This window comes from Elephantulus edwardii, unplaced genomic scaffold, assembly GCF_000299155.1.
Source record: "Elephantulus edwardii isolate Elephantulus edwardi_28Jun2011 unplaced genomic scaffold, EleEdw1.0 scaffold00016, whole genome shotgun sequence".
In the NCBI taxonomy this organism is placed as follows: domain Eukaryota; kingdom Metazoa; phylum Chordata; class Mammalia; order Macroscelidea; family Macroscelididae; genus Elephantulus; species Elephantulus edwardii.
The window spans coordinates 18,415,016-18,430,014 of record NW_006399766.1 but is presented as its reverse complement, the minus strand read 5'-3'; the positions used below and the strand labels follow the sequence as shown (position 1 = coordinate 18,430,014).

General features: G+C 43.0%; 1 protein-coding gene across 1 annotated transcript in view; it reads right to left on the bottom strand.

Moving 5' to 3' along the window:
• DDX26B (DEAD/H (Asp-Glu-Ala-Asp/His) box polypeptide 26B) overlaps window positions 1–14,999 on the bottom strand; it is a 151,561-nt gene that overhangs the window by 109,277 nt on the left and 27,285 nt on the right. The window contains exons 3-7 of the mRNA XM_006881891.1: window positions 7,044–7,193; window positions 5,801–5,890; window positions 5,365–5,548; window positions 4,560–4,688; window positions 2,795–2,958 (exon numbers count right to left, since the gene is read on the bottom strand). Of these exons, the coding sequence (XP_006881953.1) occupies window positions 2,795–2,958; window positions 4,560–4,688; window positions 5,365–5,548; window positions 5,801–5,890; window positions 7,044–7,193 (717 nt within the window). The remainder of the gene's footprint in view (window positions 1–2,794; window positions 2,959–4,559; window positions 4,689–5,364; window positions 5,549–5,800; window positions 5,891–7,043; window positions 7,194–14,999) is intronic.

The following is a 14,999-nucleotide window of genomic DNA, read 5'->3' as shown; positions in this document are numbered from 1 at the left end:
GGATCCTTCTTCTTACCAGATTCTGCCATCCCCCTCCCATGAGAAAAGGCATTGCACCTGATACTAGAAGCAACTATGATATATATATATATAATCTTCCTTCTAAAAAAAATGAAGGGAAGAAAAAAAAAAACCAATCAGATCTTTGTTTTGTTGTTAACTATGGGCTGTTGGGTCCGTTCTGACTGAGAGACCCCATGTGACAGAATTCCCGAGGTGGCCATCTTTGTGGAAGCCGACTGTCATGACTTTTCTCCTATGGAGCCACTGGTGGGTTTGAACCTTTTAGCAGCCAAACTCTTAACTACTGGGTTGTCAGAGCTCCTTAATTCCTTGCTTCAAGACCATTTTTAAATTTTGCTTATGTAGTCCATTGCCATGGGAAAGTCTGCTGTTAGGGACCTCTCCAAAGTACTGAAGAGCAATGGTGTCTCTCTGGAGACTAAGGTGCACCTGATACAGGCCATGGTCTTCGCAATCACTTGTTATGCATCAGAGAGTTGGACAATGACCAAGGAGGATAGAAGGAGAATTGATGCCTTTGAGCTGTGGTGCTGGAGAAGAGTATTGAGAATACCATGGACTGCTAGGAAAACAAACAGATTTGTCCTGGAAAGGGTTAAACCGGGTAGCTCCTTGGAGGCAAGGATTCTGAGGCTCCGTCTAACAAACGTACATACTTTGGACATGTTGTGACGAGAGACCGGGCCTTGGAGAAGGACATCATGCTTGGGAGGGTAGAGGGACAGCACAGGAGGGGAAGGCCCTCTATGAGGTGGATTGATTCAGTGACTGGGATAATCGGGATGGGAGTGTCAGAGACAGTGCTATTGGCACAGGACTGAGCAGAGTTTAGGGCTGTTGTACATAGGGTCGCTATGAGTCACAAGCGACTCGACAGCACATAACAACAACAACAACAACAGTCCATTAAGGGGTTGTGCTGCTAAGCCAAAGGCTGCACTGTGCCTCTCTGGTGGTTCAAATCCACCAGCAGCTCCAAGAGAAAAAGATGAGTAAACTCCTCTCATAAGATTTACAACCTCAGAAAGCCTGCTGGAGGGGCAATTATGAGACAGTTCCAAGGACCATCAGGTGGAAATGAGTCATTAAGAGTCGAGTAATTAAGACACATCATTAGGAGATGCACTGGCAAAGTACAGTGGCCCGTTGACCACGGGAAGATGAAAAGCAAGCCAACAGAGTTCTAGTAGGTGCCTGGTGAAGGTGACTCCCTAAGAAGATATAGACTATGTTGCTACAACCTATAATACCAAACCAAATGCACTATCTTGTGGTGGATTCCAACTCATAGTGACTCCATAGATGGAGCAGCACAGCCCCATGGGGTTTCCGAGGCTGTAAGTCTTTATGGAAGCAGACTGCTCATCCTTCTCCCACAGAGCAGTGGGAAGGTTCAAACTGCCACAGTTAGCAACTGAATACTTTAACCACTATGCCACCAAGGTTCCTTCTAGACCTATATAAGGTATGAAACTAGGTTTTCCTTTCCAGGGACTGTACATGCAAATCACTGCCAGTGCTTTTTTTTTTTTTTTTACTGCCAGTACTTTTTAAGTACTGTGTTTACCATGAAATCAAGCCAGCTGCTCTGTGAAGGTCAAGAGCCATGGGTTGAATTGTATCCTCCAAAAACACATGTTGTTGTTATATGCTGTTGAGTTGCCTGCAACTAATAGTGACCCTTTGTACAACAGCTCTGAAGCCTCCTCTATCCTGAACCAACCTTATCATCGCTGACACCCCTACCCCCTATTACCCAGTCACTGATCAATCTCATCCAGGGTGTTCTTCTCTTGCACCGTCCCTCCACCTTCTCAAGCATGATGTCCCTCTCCAAGGACTAGCCATTTCTTGCAACATGTCCAAGGTATGTTAGACAGAGCTTCAGAATCTTTACCTCCAAGGAGCAGCCTGGTTTCACCCTCTCTAGGGAAATCCTATTTGTTCTCCTAGCCGTTCATAGTATATTCAAGCCTCCTCTCCAGCACCACAGCCCAAAGGCATCACTTCTCTTTCTATCATCCCTAGTCATTGTCCATCTTTCTGATTCTAAAATGTTGCGGCTATGTCATGATCCCTCATGATCTGATAGACCAAATAGCTGTTATGAGATTAAGGATAGAATGTAACATCCCACAAGGCCGTCACAACCCTAACCCGTGGTTTCCTTAGGATGTAGCCTGTAATATCTCTTATCTCAGTAGAGATAAAAGAGGAGGAAAGGAAGCTGGGGAGAGGGAGAGCTGAATTCCACCAAGAAAGAATTGCCTGGAGCAGAGTGTATCTTTTTGGACCTGAGTGACTTCTCAAGGAAGCTCCTTGACTCTGGGGGAGCCCAAAACACATGGACTCTATAACACCAGGACTTCCCCCAGAACTGGCACTCTGAATTTGGACTTCAAGTCTCATAAACTATAAGAGAATAAATTACTGATTCTTAAATCCACCCAGTGTGGCATCTCTGTTACAGCAGCACTAGATAACCAAGATACCAAGTCACAGATTACAATAATATCAAACACAATAATGCTTTTTAGCAGCCAAAGAGGACAATTCAAGTGGCAAGGATGGCTGAAAGCAAGAACAGGAAAGTACCAGAATGGAGGGGAATTCCTCTTTTTATTACGCATGACATAAGATTTCCCGCAAGAGACAGAAGGTCACTTGCCTATGACATGTCTTAAAAGTCTCAACGCTATTTTCAAAATCCGCCATAATCAGCAAACTGAAAATACAGAATGATGTTTACCTTTTGTTTTACGACACTTACTAGTGAAGGTAAATTCTGATCTGGCCAAAAAGATTCTGGAATTGGCCAGTGCCCGACAGGAACACCAGTCTTAGAGTTGGGTCGTACATAAATGAGCTTGTGACAACTATGCCAGGGCTGAGTAGCAAATGGATTGCTTGGCCTAGATGAATCCATAAGTCCATCTAAAAGTTAAATAAAGACAGAGTAAGGCACAAACTACTTTTTAAATTTGCTGACCTTGGAAATGATGATTCATGAAAAATGGAAGAAGGAAAAAAAGTAATGCTACTAAAATTTCTGAAAGTTGTCTCTAGCAACTCATTCTGTCTTCCACACATTCTGATCCGAGCCCCAAGTTCCCACCCACTTCATAGTTTATCTTCAGCCTACCACCAGAATATGCACTGCTGTGGAAAACCATCTTAAAGTAGTTTAAAATTTCTGACACTTGGACTCCAAGATTAAACACACCAAAAGACTACTTCTTTTTCCAGAATGCAATTATCCAATTAATTAAACTGTTCATTCATGCCTATGTATAGTTTTAAAATGTTCAGAATCTAATAAAATAGGTCATTCATTCCATTTATATATTCTTTCTATCCCAATTAGATTTTTTTTAAAAAGGAATTCTTTAAAAAAAATCATTAGATCAAATGAGCACAAAAGGGAAAATAAAAACCAGAAAAAGTCATTTATAGGTAAAAGAAATATTGCTAATATGATCTATATATAATCTGTGAATAGTTAGAAGGCATAAAGGCAAAGGAATGCATCAAATTAATTGTGGACGAATTCTCTATAGTTTCAACATCCACCATTAAAATTCCATGAAAACTGAGACTTTCAAAACAAGAACTACTGTACTCAGCATGCATTCTAATTCTCTAAAGTGGCATATTTCATTTGTCCCCCAAAACAAGGCAAAGCACACATATATGCGATGATTCTTTATATTAGTCTAAATTATATTTATAAATGATGGTTTTATGAGGGCAATTTTATCTCTTTTGGATTTTATCGCCTGTGCTTCTCGTATCATAGTTAAGCCTGCAAAGACAGAAATAGGTGACTGCTGTACACTGGCTGGGAACTGAACTCAGTTCTTCCACATGAAAGACAAGAATTCTGCCACAGAACCACCAATGCTTCCTGGAAAATGATGTTTTAATGCTTTTTGTCTCGTTTTTTTCTTTACTTTAGACCATGGGTCTATGGAGACCAAGAGAATCCACCCTCTACCACCACCACTCCCCAAAGTGGCTCTCACAGTCCTAATGGTGTGTGTTTTTCTGAGAAAAGGTTTATCAGAATCTCAAAGAACCAAGCTAAGAACTCCGGATGAAGGGTAGCTAGCCAGGGCTAAAAAGAAAATCCTACTGGCATGTAATGCTTGGCACGTTTGGCATTTCCAAGGTAAAAACCAAACTTGTTAGTAGCACACCATCCTGAATCCCCACAAGGCTTGTGACTAGAGCTGAATTGTCCCATATCGTTCCAAAGGCTGGAACCAGGAATAAGAAGAGAATTTCTCAGGAAGATTTGGCTAAGATTTGACTTAAATTCAAGTTGTTAGACTAGACCATGAATGTTATTTTTTAAAAACAAGAGCTGGTTTTATTTATTTATGAACTATTTTTAGATGGGTATTTGTATTTCTTTAAATGTATATGAATAGTGAAGATTGTACACTATGCCTATGTAACATTTCGGAGTTTTAAAAAACAAATAAGATTTTAAAAAAAACAAAACAAAACAAAAAAACAACAACCCACTACTTTACCTTCACCAACAGGAAGTGGATCTGGTCCTGTTTTTTCAAAGTTAATAACGACCCCACTCTGAACTTTTTGAACTAGAGATTCTAAACACTGATTCAGCATTCTCTGTGTTCTGACACAATAGGAGCGACCTATACCAGAAGGAAAAAAGAAATAATGCTTTTTGATTAGATAATGTATTTTCAATCCTAAACTATGACTTGAAATGCTTATTGTGACATTGGCATTGAACATTGCACCATAATGAACTCACATAGCAGAGTTAAGACAGATTCCTGTTAACAGTTTTGAAGGGTTTTCTCTCCTAAATTACACTTCAAAAGTATCATTATTATTGTTGAGTACCATCAAGTCGATTTTGACTCGTGGTGAGCCCATGTGGCTGAGGCGAAGTGTCCCATAGCATGTTCTTGGTAGTAATGTTTACAAAAGGTCTTTCTCCCATGTAGCTTCTGGGGGGAAAATAGCTACCATGTGGTGGCCTAGTGGTCAGAACTTGTGCTGCCATCTCAAAGGCACGTAGTTCAAATCCACTAGCTGTTTTGTGGAAAATGGATGGGCAGTCTCCTCTAGTGCGATTCAGTGCCTCTGAAATCCCACTGGAGGATCAACTCTGAGTCACTTCCGACTTGAGGGCACACAACCACAACAAACCACAACATGGTATGTTCACAATAGAGTTGACCACACCACAATCATGAGGATGGCACAGGACTGGACTGGGTAAGAGCTGACTTAGCAGCAACTAGCAACAACAGTATTCTCTGCTTCCCAGAACTCTCCCGAAATAGTAAACGTCAATGTCACCTCCTGTGACTTCACACATCTGTGTGATGGCAGACTCATCAGTTGGCACGCTCCCTAGTGGCTCTGGCTCAGTAGAAGCCACTCCAGGCAAACGCAACACCAGGGCAAACAACCTCTGATCCCAACGAAAAGGTTCTTTGGTTAGTTCACTTCCAGGCAGAGGAGAATTCAGTGGAAGGTAAAGCTGGCAAAGCAAAAAGTGAGAAGGTTCCATTCAATGGCCCATATCGAAACAAAGAGAGGCAGGGTGTGCTGTTCTTTCAAGTAACTCAATCAGAGGCAGGCACCTTTCACAGACTACCAATATAAAAGGATTGAGAAGCTGATTCTGAATTGGACATATACACCTCCCTCAGAAAAACAAAACAAAACACCCGTGCCTGTTCTCTACCATTTCAACTAAAGTGGTAAGGGGGAAAAAGAATTTCAATCTCACCTCTTCTTGAACACCAGCAGTACTTGTTAACTTGTTTCCATCTGTGATGGTTATTAAGATAGATGGTTCTAAAAAAAATGGATTTCTACCCTAAAATACATTTTAAAAAGCATTAGAGCCATGTAGTAATGCGGTTTCATTTAAATGTTGACATTTCCCTTGCCAAAGATCTTTGAGCATCCAATAAAAGGTTTATTTGCTTGGATAAGTAAGAAGGGACAAGACAAGGACAGAAGTGGGTGGGAATCAAAGTGAGAGACTCTGAAGAAATAACTTCTGGTATAAACTCCCCAAAGGGCAGGGAAACCTGTGTGAAACGGGACTCCGTGGGACTGCCTTGTTTTTTCCATCTTCTCAAGTTTTACACCTTTGACACGGTCTTACAATTTTTCTGTTGTCCGTTTTATTTATGTACTTACTTGCTTTTTTAAATTGAGGTTTGGGTGGAAGTTCCCAGAGCAAAACCAGTTTCCCGTCTAACAGTTCATACACATTTCATTCAGTGACATTGGCTGCAGTCCCCTCAAGGTAACAAACAGTATTCTTCACGCCTCCTCCCTGAGTTCCCGCTAGCAGTCCTTTCCGTGGAAACGATTTGAATTTTCTTTCTCTGACAGGTTTCCGTCTTGCACACGTTCCGGCTTACACAGATCTTACTGTATAACATTTAAATAAATGCCCCACCCCCGCTTCTCCAGGAATCATAAAAGAGACAGAAGTCATGGCAGTGTCACCCACATGAATATCTCAGAATGAAGATTCACCTGAGTTGGAATTCTGGCACAGACAGGTGAACATCAGGGGGCATATGCCCTGCAACCTGAGGAGTGACTCCAGTTGCTGTCACTAGAGCATTTAGAGCAGGGGAAGACAGCAGTAGTGGGACAAACGCCATTCCATCTTTCTCTATTCTAGAGTTTTTCCACTGACTGGGGAGGGGGGAGTCAAAGGAACTGACGGTTTCTCTTCCATTGTTTTGTCCCAGTCCCTCTCAGCAATCTATTCACCCCATTTTCTAATACCTAATAATATGGACCTTTTTGCTACTTCATACTCAACTTGCATTACAAGACCCTAAAAGTGGGCTACGTTTCAAAAAAAAATGTATTCAGAAGATAATAAAACCCTCCTTTGGGGAGTGCTAAAAAGGAGCAGAAAACTCGATAACCAGCCCAATTTTAAATCCTTACCCCAAGCCACCACAGTAAATTAGCTTTGCACGTTGAATAAAATTTTTTTTTACCTGTCCATAATTGTCTATTCCAGATATTAATCTATTGAGATTTAACAAGTCAAATGAGGATCTCAGAGCCTGACCAAGTGTTGTCAATCCGGACGCCTGAAGATGCTTCAGTTCGCTCATAAACGTGGCATGATTTTCCTTCCAACCAGCCTGAAAACCAAACATTTACAAACACATTCCAGTTATTCAGTGAACAATATGTAAATGCATTAAACAGCCCTATACTTATTACTTTAGTCAAGTAATCAACTCGAGGGCAAGTGGCTTGGGTTATTTTATTTATTTATGACCTCATTCTATTGTACAAGGGAGCTCTGGTGGCCTAGTGGTAAGGAGTTGTACTGTTGACCCAGAAGCATGCAGCTCGAATCTACCAGCTGCTCTGCAGGAGTGGGGGTGGGGGAAGATGGGCAATCTCCTCCCATTGCATTTTTTTTATTATTATTCTAGTTTATTTACAAAATTCAAATACATTGTTTTCCAGAACAGATTGTTCTAATTCTCCCTTTCCATTTACTGTTGTTTCAGTCTTGATGATTCAAAACACCACCAACAACTATTGTACAACTTGATCAAGTAATCCATCTCAGATGTATCTATCCGCTTTAATAGCCAAGAGCAAAGAACACAAGGAAGCAACATGTTCATCCACTAGGGCCAAAGGACTTTAGCTCAACAAAACTCACCAAGAGCCCATTACCTTAGCTTGACCTTGACCATGAGCATGGCCTGAGGGGAGGAAGAAGTCATGGTTCTTTTTTTAAAATGCATGGTCTTTGACAGAGACAAATAACTAGCTATTGAATGCATAGTCTATGTGAATCTTTCTAGGCAAGATTCTTCCTCCTTTGAAATCTTTGACTGATAGTAAAGGGGGAGTGAGAGGAATCCACATACAATTATTTAGAGACATCCTTTCTGGAGTCTTCAAGCCTTCCGAATACATGAAGGAAAAAAGAAGAGGGAAAAGGATGTTTAAGCAAATAGGCAGTAATAATAAGCAGTAGCAAAGAACAAAGGACTTAAAAACAAGAGACAACTGGTTTGCAAATAAAAAGGAAATAAAGGTCCCACCAACTGATGAGTGATGACAAGAAAAATAATGCAGCGTAAAATGTCAACAAGAGAAGCCAACAGGTTGCAGATTCGAGGGCCAGCAAAGGCCAGGGCAGACAGCACAGCTTGGGGACAAGGTGGAGCTGCCAGCCACCAGAGCCGCTGGAGCCCTGGAGGTGGCAGTGTGACTGCTGAAATGTTAAATCTTACCTAACACACCTGGCTGGCAGCCTCAGGGGGGCAGAGGGTGGGGGAGAAAGCAAGAACAAATAAATAGTGTAGTGATGAGCTAAATGATTTCCATTCCATATTCCACTCAAGTCATCCTCTAGATGACTAACAAATCTTATCCTTTCCCCACCCCTTTCATGGTTTCCAGAAGTTAATTCAGGTAGTAGAACAACTGGGGGGCAGAAGACCCACCCACTACATAAGCCTTTCAAATCCACCAGGCTCCTCACAGGCTGTAAATCTTAGTGGGAGCCGACTGCCTCCTCTTTCTCCAACCTACCAGCTCATGAAATAGAACTGTCAACCTTTGGGTTTGCAGCTCAACACATAACCCACTGTACCACCAAGGCAGGTACTTGCCAAGATTCTTCTATGAAATACCTGTGCAATCCTGAGTGAATCTGTGAGCTGCTTCTGCAAGCCCCAAACAAGCCCACTGCTGTGGAGTAGATGCCAATTCACAGTGAGCTCCCGATACTATGAATATTCCTTTTGTGTGTGTGTGATTTCAGTGGTTTTCTATTCATACACTTTGGTTTGTAATCATATTCTCCCCACTTTCCTTTTTTATTCTCATTTCCATGAATCCTTTCTGACTGCATGCTGAACTTTACCTTTAAGCAAGTGCTGTTCTTTGGACCTCATATGGTTGGTTATTTTAAGGAGTTAGAGCCTCCCTGAGGTTGTAAATCTCATCTCTCTCCCAAGGAGCAATTGGAGGACTCCAAGCCCTCCCCTTTCAGTCAGCAGCCCAATGCTTAACCTATTACAAACGAAGCTCCTTAAGACCTAAATTTCCTCATTTGAGAAGGAAGAAGGATTAAATAAGTAGGGCCAACTATTTGCAGGGCACTCACTAAGAGGGGTGAGGTTCAGGGAAGGTGGGGTGCAGTGTGGGTATTCACTCTCATTGTAACCTATGGGAATGGAGCTATGGTGGCCCAGTGGCAAGGAATTGCAATGACAACCCAAAGGTACGCAGTTTGAGTCTACAGCTGCTCTGCATGAGAAAGTTGGGCAATCTCCTCCTGTGTAATTATCTGCTTTGGCGAGCCTACTGGAGGGACAGCTATGCATCGGTTCTCACTCAACGGTACACTATCCATAACTACACAAGGCGACAGTGGTCTCTGCAGGAGAAAGATGAACAATTCCCTCCCTTGCTCTTGGCTCCCTCTGAAAATCCACTGGAGGATCAGCTCTGGGTCGGCTCTGACTTGACAGTACTCAACAACATATATAATTCCAAGTTCAATAGTCTCTGATTGTGTGCTTAGTGTGCATGGCGGGGGGGGGGATTCCCAACATAACCCATAGGTCTAGGGGGAAAACCTTTCCAGGTTCTCCTTTGGCCAGAGTGTATATATTACCTACATAGAGCACCTAGGAAGCTCTGGTGGCCTAGTGGTGAGATGCGCTGCCAACCCCAAGGAGCATGGTTCAAATCCACTAGCTGCTGCACAAGAGAAAGATGGACTGTCTCCTCCCAGGAGATAGATTGCCTCTGAAAATCTGCTGGCGGGTCAGCTATGGGTCAGTTCCAACTCAACGGTCATTGACAACAATAATACAGCACATAGGGAACACAAGAATTGAAAATAATTCCTTGTGCTCACAGGAAAATCTTGGACTAGCCAAACTAAACTTGAATGAAAAGGAAGGATTGTGATTTAAAGCACCCTAGTCAAAGGCCAAGCCATACTAGCACGTGTTTGCAAATCACACTGAACTCTGAAAGGCACTTTCCGCTTGAAGGCAGAGGAAAGGTACACAGAAGATAAATAAAGGAACTGTTCTCTTTCTTTATTCAGCACATCGTAATTGAGCATCTATGCTCTATTGAGCTGAACGCCATATACTGGGGGGATAGAAAGAGAGGAATCAGCCACTGAGAATTTCTGCCACAACAGAGTGAAGAATCCACTCACGGAGATGGGAAGAAGTGACCAGAAATGGGGCATTTAAGGAAGCCATACAGGATGAGGATTCCCTGGGATAGCGACAAACATTTATCACACTTGTCTGCTAATCAAAAGGTCAGTGGTTCCAGTTCACCCAGAAGTACCTCTGAAGAAAGGCCTGGCAATCTCCTATTTTGACAAATCAGTCCTTGAAAACCCTGTGGAGCATAGCTCCACTCTGACACGCACAGGGCTGCCATGAGCAGGGGTTGATCTGAAGACAGCTGGTCTGCTCACAAATTGAAGATATGATCATGACACTCTCCAGACTGACTCAAGAGTGGAAGGGGTGGTCCAAAGAGAAGGAGCAGAAGGGATGTGGCAGGACAGGACTCATTAGGGAGTGTCAAGTGGTGTGACCATCTAGAACCGTGTACATGGCAGGAGGCCGGATGGATGGCCCAAACCCACACTGGTAAATCCTCTGTGCACCAAGTGAAGTAGCTGGATTCTCTCTGTGGACTTTGGGAATAATTTGGCATTATAATAAGGTGAGTGGTGTGATGAGATCTGCATTTTAGAAAGACCAGGCTGCTGGTAGTTGGCAAATGAATTGTGGGGTGGCGGAGGCACCTGCTTGAGGCAGGGGAACAGGTTTGGAAACTGCTGCAGTGGCTCCTGAGAACAGTGATGGGAGCCTGAGGGCAGACAGTGGGGCCTGGGATGTTACAGATGAAAGACATAGTTCAGAGATGGCATCATAACAAGTTGGTAATTACAGGGACAGGTGAGAAAGACAGGGTCACGCATGAAGTTCAGGTCTCTGATTTGGGGCAAACTTGGGAATGGTGAAATCTTTTGTCTAAAAAGCCACTTCCTAGAACTGACTTTTATTTTTTTTAAAGTTACTTGATTTGACAATCTTCCACACAGTCAACTTATATAGGAATTATATCTACAGCAATGCTGAACCCTTCAGGGGCCACAAGATAGTGCAAGGAGTGATGAAAGCACTAGAGAACTGTTTTGTTTGGACATAATCCCTGGGTGGGTTACCACTCAACGACTGGAAGGATGGAGGTTTGAACCCACCCAGAGATGCACTGGCAGAAAGGCCTGGAAATCTGCTCCTGAAAAGTCATGCACAGCCTTTCAATGCCCTGGGGAGTAGTTCTGCTCCTCACACATGGGGTTTCCACGAGTTGAAATTAACTCCATAGCAACTAACCATAAGAGTAATTTTATTTGGTGACAGGTTGAACAGCACATGAACAACCAACATACCAATATTTAAAATAATATGTGCTCACTGTTAGTAAGGGAGTTGTGGTAGTCTAATGGGTAAGAAACTGTGCTCCCAACCTAAAGGCTCAAAGTTCAAATCCACCAGCTGCGGTGAGGGAGAAAGACAGTAAAAAAACCCACTGGAGGGTCAACTACAAGTCGGTTCCAACTTGACAGCAGTGAGTGAGTTAGTAGTCTTATTAATTTTTTCAAATAATTACTCTTTAAAATTTGCCTACGTAATAGTAATTGGAGACACTTGATAAGTAGTTTCTGTGTTTGAATCACTAGCCTTCTGTTTCAGGGTCAATTCTAATTCTTTGCAATGAATTCAGCAATCCAAAAGAATGTCAAATGTCATTTCCACCTCAGGACTTCCAAGTGCATGTGCTACACTTCTCACCAAAAGCAATCAATCAACTTTTTGGTAACTGCCCACTTTCTAGCTCAAGAAAGAAAATAAATGTTCAGTCCAGGAAATACCCTTCAATCCATTCCTCAAAATGTTGAGGTGGGAATATTAGTGGTCCACAGATGCACTGAAACATTTAAAGAACACTACTTGGGAAAAGTGCAGCCAGACGCTCCTTGGAGACAAGGAAGGCAAAGCCTTGTCTCCCATACTTTGGGCATGTTGTTAGGAGAAGCTACCGTTACTTGGGGAGGAAATGAGGAGTGTCATCCAAAGAGGGAAAGAGACTCAACAAGATGGGTTAACATAGTGACTGCAGCAGTGGACTCAAGTGTGTCAAAGATGATAAGGCTGGCACAGGGTAGGACAGGGTTCAGATCTGTTGTTTACAGGGTCAATATGAGTCACACTTGACTCAATGGCACATAACAATATATTGATGTGACAAATTTCTTCCCAAAAGATACTTATAGAGAGAGGGTAAATAATACATTCATAATTTCTTTATGGTGAGAAACATTTGTATTTAGAATTAGCCAGCTGGCCTCAATTTAGATAATCCCAATTTTGTTGGCAACATCGGACTCAGTTTAGATGATCCCAATTTTGTTGGCAACATCCAAAGCATCATAATCAGGAGTAAGTCGAACATAGGCCTTCTTCTGTCCATCAGGCCTAATCAAGTTGTTGACCTTCGCCACAACAATGTCACAGAGCTTCTTGACAGCTTGTTTGAATGAACATTAAGTGAATTATTATCTTCTCTCTTCTTCCTGGCTGACTCAGTGGTCAGGGGAAACTTGATGGTGGCATAGTAGTCAAGCTTGCTGCTTCTGCGAACACTCTCTGGGTTGCTTCAAAGTCTCAGCATGTAGGAAAGTGGGTGATGTGAGGATCTTCCTTTTTTTTGGCTATGGATGCCCTTCAGAACTGCCTTCTTGACTTTAAATGCCTTTGCTTTGGCTTCAGTTTTGGGAGGGGCAGGGGCTTCCCTCTTTGCTTTTGGTGCCATCTTCATAGTCATAATTTTTGTTCACTGCTTGGAGTTTTGGGGGGTTTTGACTCATTTATAAGTCAAAGTTAAGACATCCTGCCTGACCTTCATTCAAGGCCTTCTAGAACAGCTCTGCCCAGGAGTGAAGTAGTCCCAGCCACCCACATAATTTCTATTTTTCTGGTAGACACATTAAATGTGCAAAAAGAAACAGATGAAATGAATCTTAATCATATGTTTTATGTAACTAAGTATGTCCAAAATATTATTATTTCAGCAGGGAATTATCATTAGCATGATTCATGAGACATTTTTGCATTCTGGTTTTTTTGGGGGGGGGTGATTGTTTGGGTGTCTTTGAAATCCCACGTGTAATTTACACTCATTGCACAACTCAATTCAGACAAACCATACTTCAGGGGCTTGACAGCTGTGTGTGACCTGGGACTCCAGCACTGGGCATTACTTCTGCAGAAGGTGACTTGCCACCACCATCACCCCCACAATCCTACCCCTTCCTCATTGGTTAAGTAATAATACTACTGATGTACCCAAGAGTCCTGCTATTAGTGACTAGAGATGGCAAGACAGGGGGAACAAGAGTTCAAGAAAAAATAATAGGCTTGTGTCTACAGTTCCCAAGGTGGATCAAACTCTCTGGTTTATTAACCTAAAGATTGGTGACTGGAATCCACATAGATGAACCACAGAAGAAAGGCCTGGCAACCTGTTTGCATAACATTGATTATTGTGTGTCATTAAGTCGGAACCAACTCATAGCTGATCCTCCAGCAGGTTTCCAGAGATAGTAAATCACACGGGAGGAGATTGCCCAGCCTTCTCCCACAGAGCAGCTGGAGGATTCAAACCGTATGCCTTCGAGACCACGGAGAAGCTTCTTACCACTAGGCCACCAGAGCTGAGAAAACCTTAGGGAGCAGTTCTACTCTGTAACTCACAGGGTCACTATGACTCAATGGAACCGGATTAAGGACGTTGGCGATAGTAAGCAGTTCATGCTGAATTCTCACTGTCCAGGAAGGAGATGCGGGGATCAGGGTCGCTTTGTTGGTTGGCTGTTTTCGGGCCAGTTCCCATTGTGTTGGGGGCCAACTCCAAGGCAGCTGGTGGCAGGAACAGAGTGCCAGCTCTGTGAAAGCTGCGGCAGTGGATCTTGGAAGAGCAAAACTAATCCTTCGACTTTCACAAGCCAAGCACTTGCCCACGACCAAAAGGACCCTTTCTGAGCCTCCTCGCTGACTCACTGTGGTCACAAACCCTTCGCAGCCCATCTGGACTGTCCAATAACCAGCAGCACAGACTGGTCCTGGGCCTCCCAGCTGGCCGGCCAGTCCTGCACAGATGGGGCTGCACTGAGGAACCTGCAGTCCAGAGAGACAACACATGTTGCTGTCTACTCATCAAGCTTTTGGAATCTTTCTGAAAGGCAGGTAAACTGGCCTGGTATCGTCTGCCCTCCATAAACTCAAGTGAGAGGGCTGTCCCAGGTTTGGGCTCTTCTAGGTGGCTACGAACTCGACGGTTCACGGATTTGAGTGTTTCTGCAGATGTCCCAAGTTAGAGCTGAGGAGTCTAAATTTAGCAGGGCAATCATTTCTCTCATGGAAAGAGAAACTGTTTTCCTTTTGCCATCTGCTCTCCACAAGGCTGGGGGATATTTGTTCGGCAACTAGCAGGCCAATTTGAAGAATTTGAGGTCAGCAGTGTTCTTGAACCGATGCACTTTCCTCTCCAAGTTAGTATTCTAGCATCTTTTGTCAGCACCCAGCATCTTTGCTCTGGTAAATGGATCGCAGAGACAGGGTTGATGTGTAAAAATAAGAAGCCCTGCTTTTCCCATCAACCTTGTCTCTTGAAGAGACAAATTACTTTCCCCTTAGACTATACCAAGTATTTGGGGAAGTTAAAGCTTTCCAGCTTAGAGACGTTTCATCTCATAGAAAAACTTGATTCTAACTCTGTCCCCTTGGGCAAACAGAACATGACTGCCATCCAGAGTTGTGCCTGATGTAGCTACTACATTGTGGCAACTTCATAGCCTTAAAAGGTGAAAATGT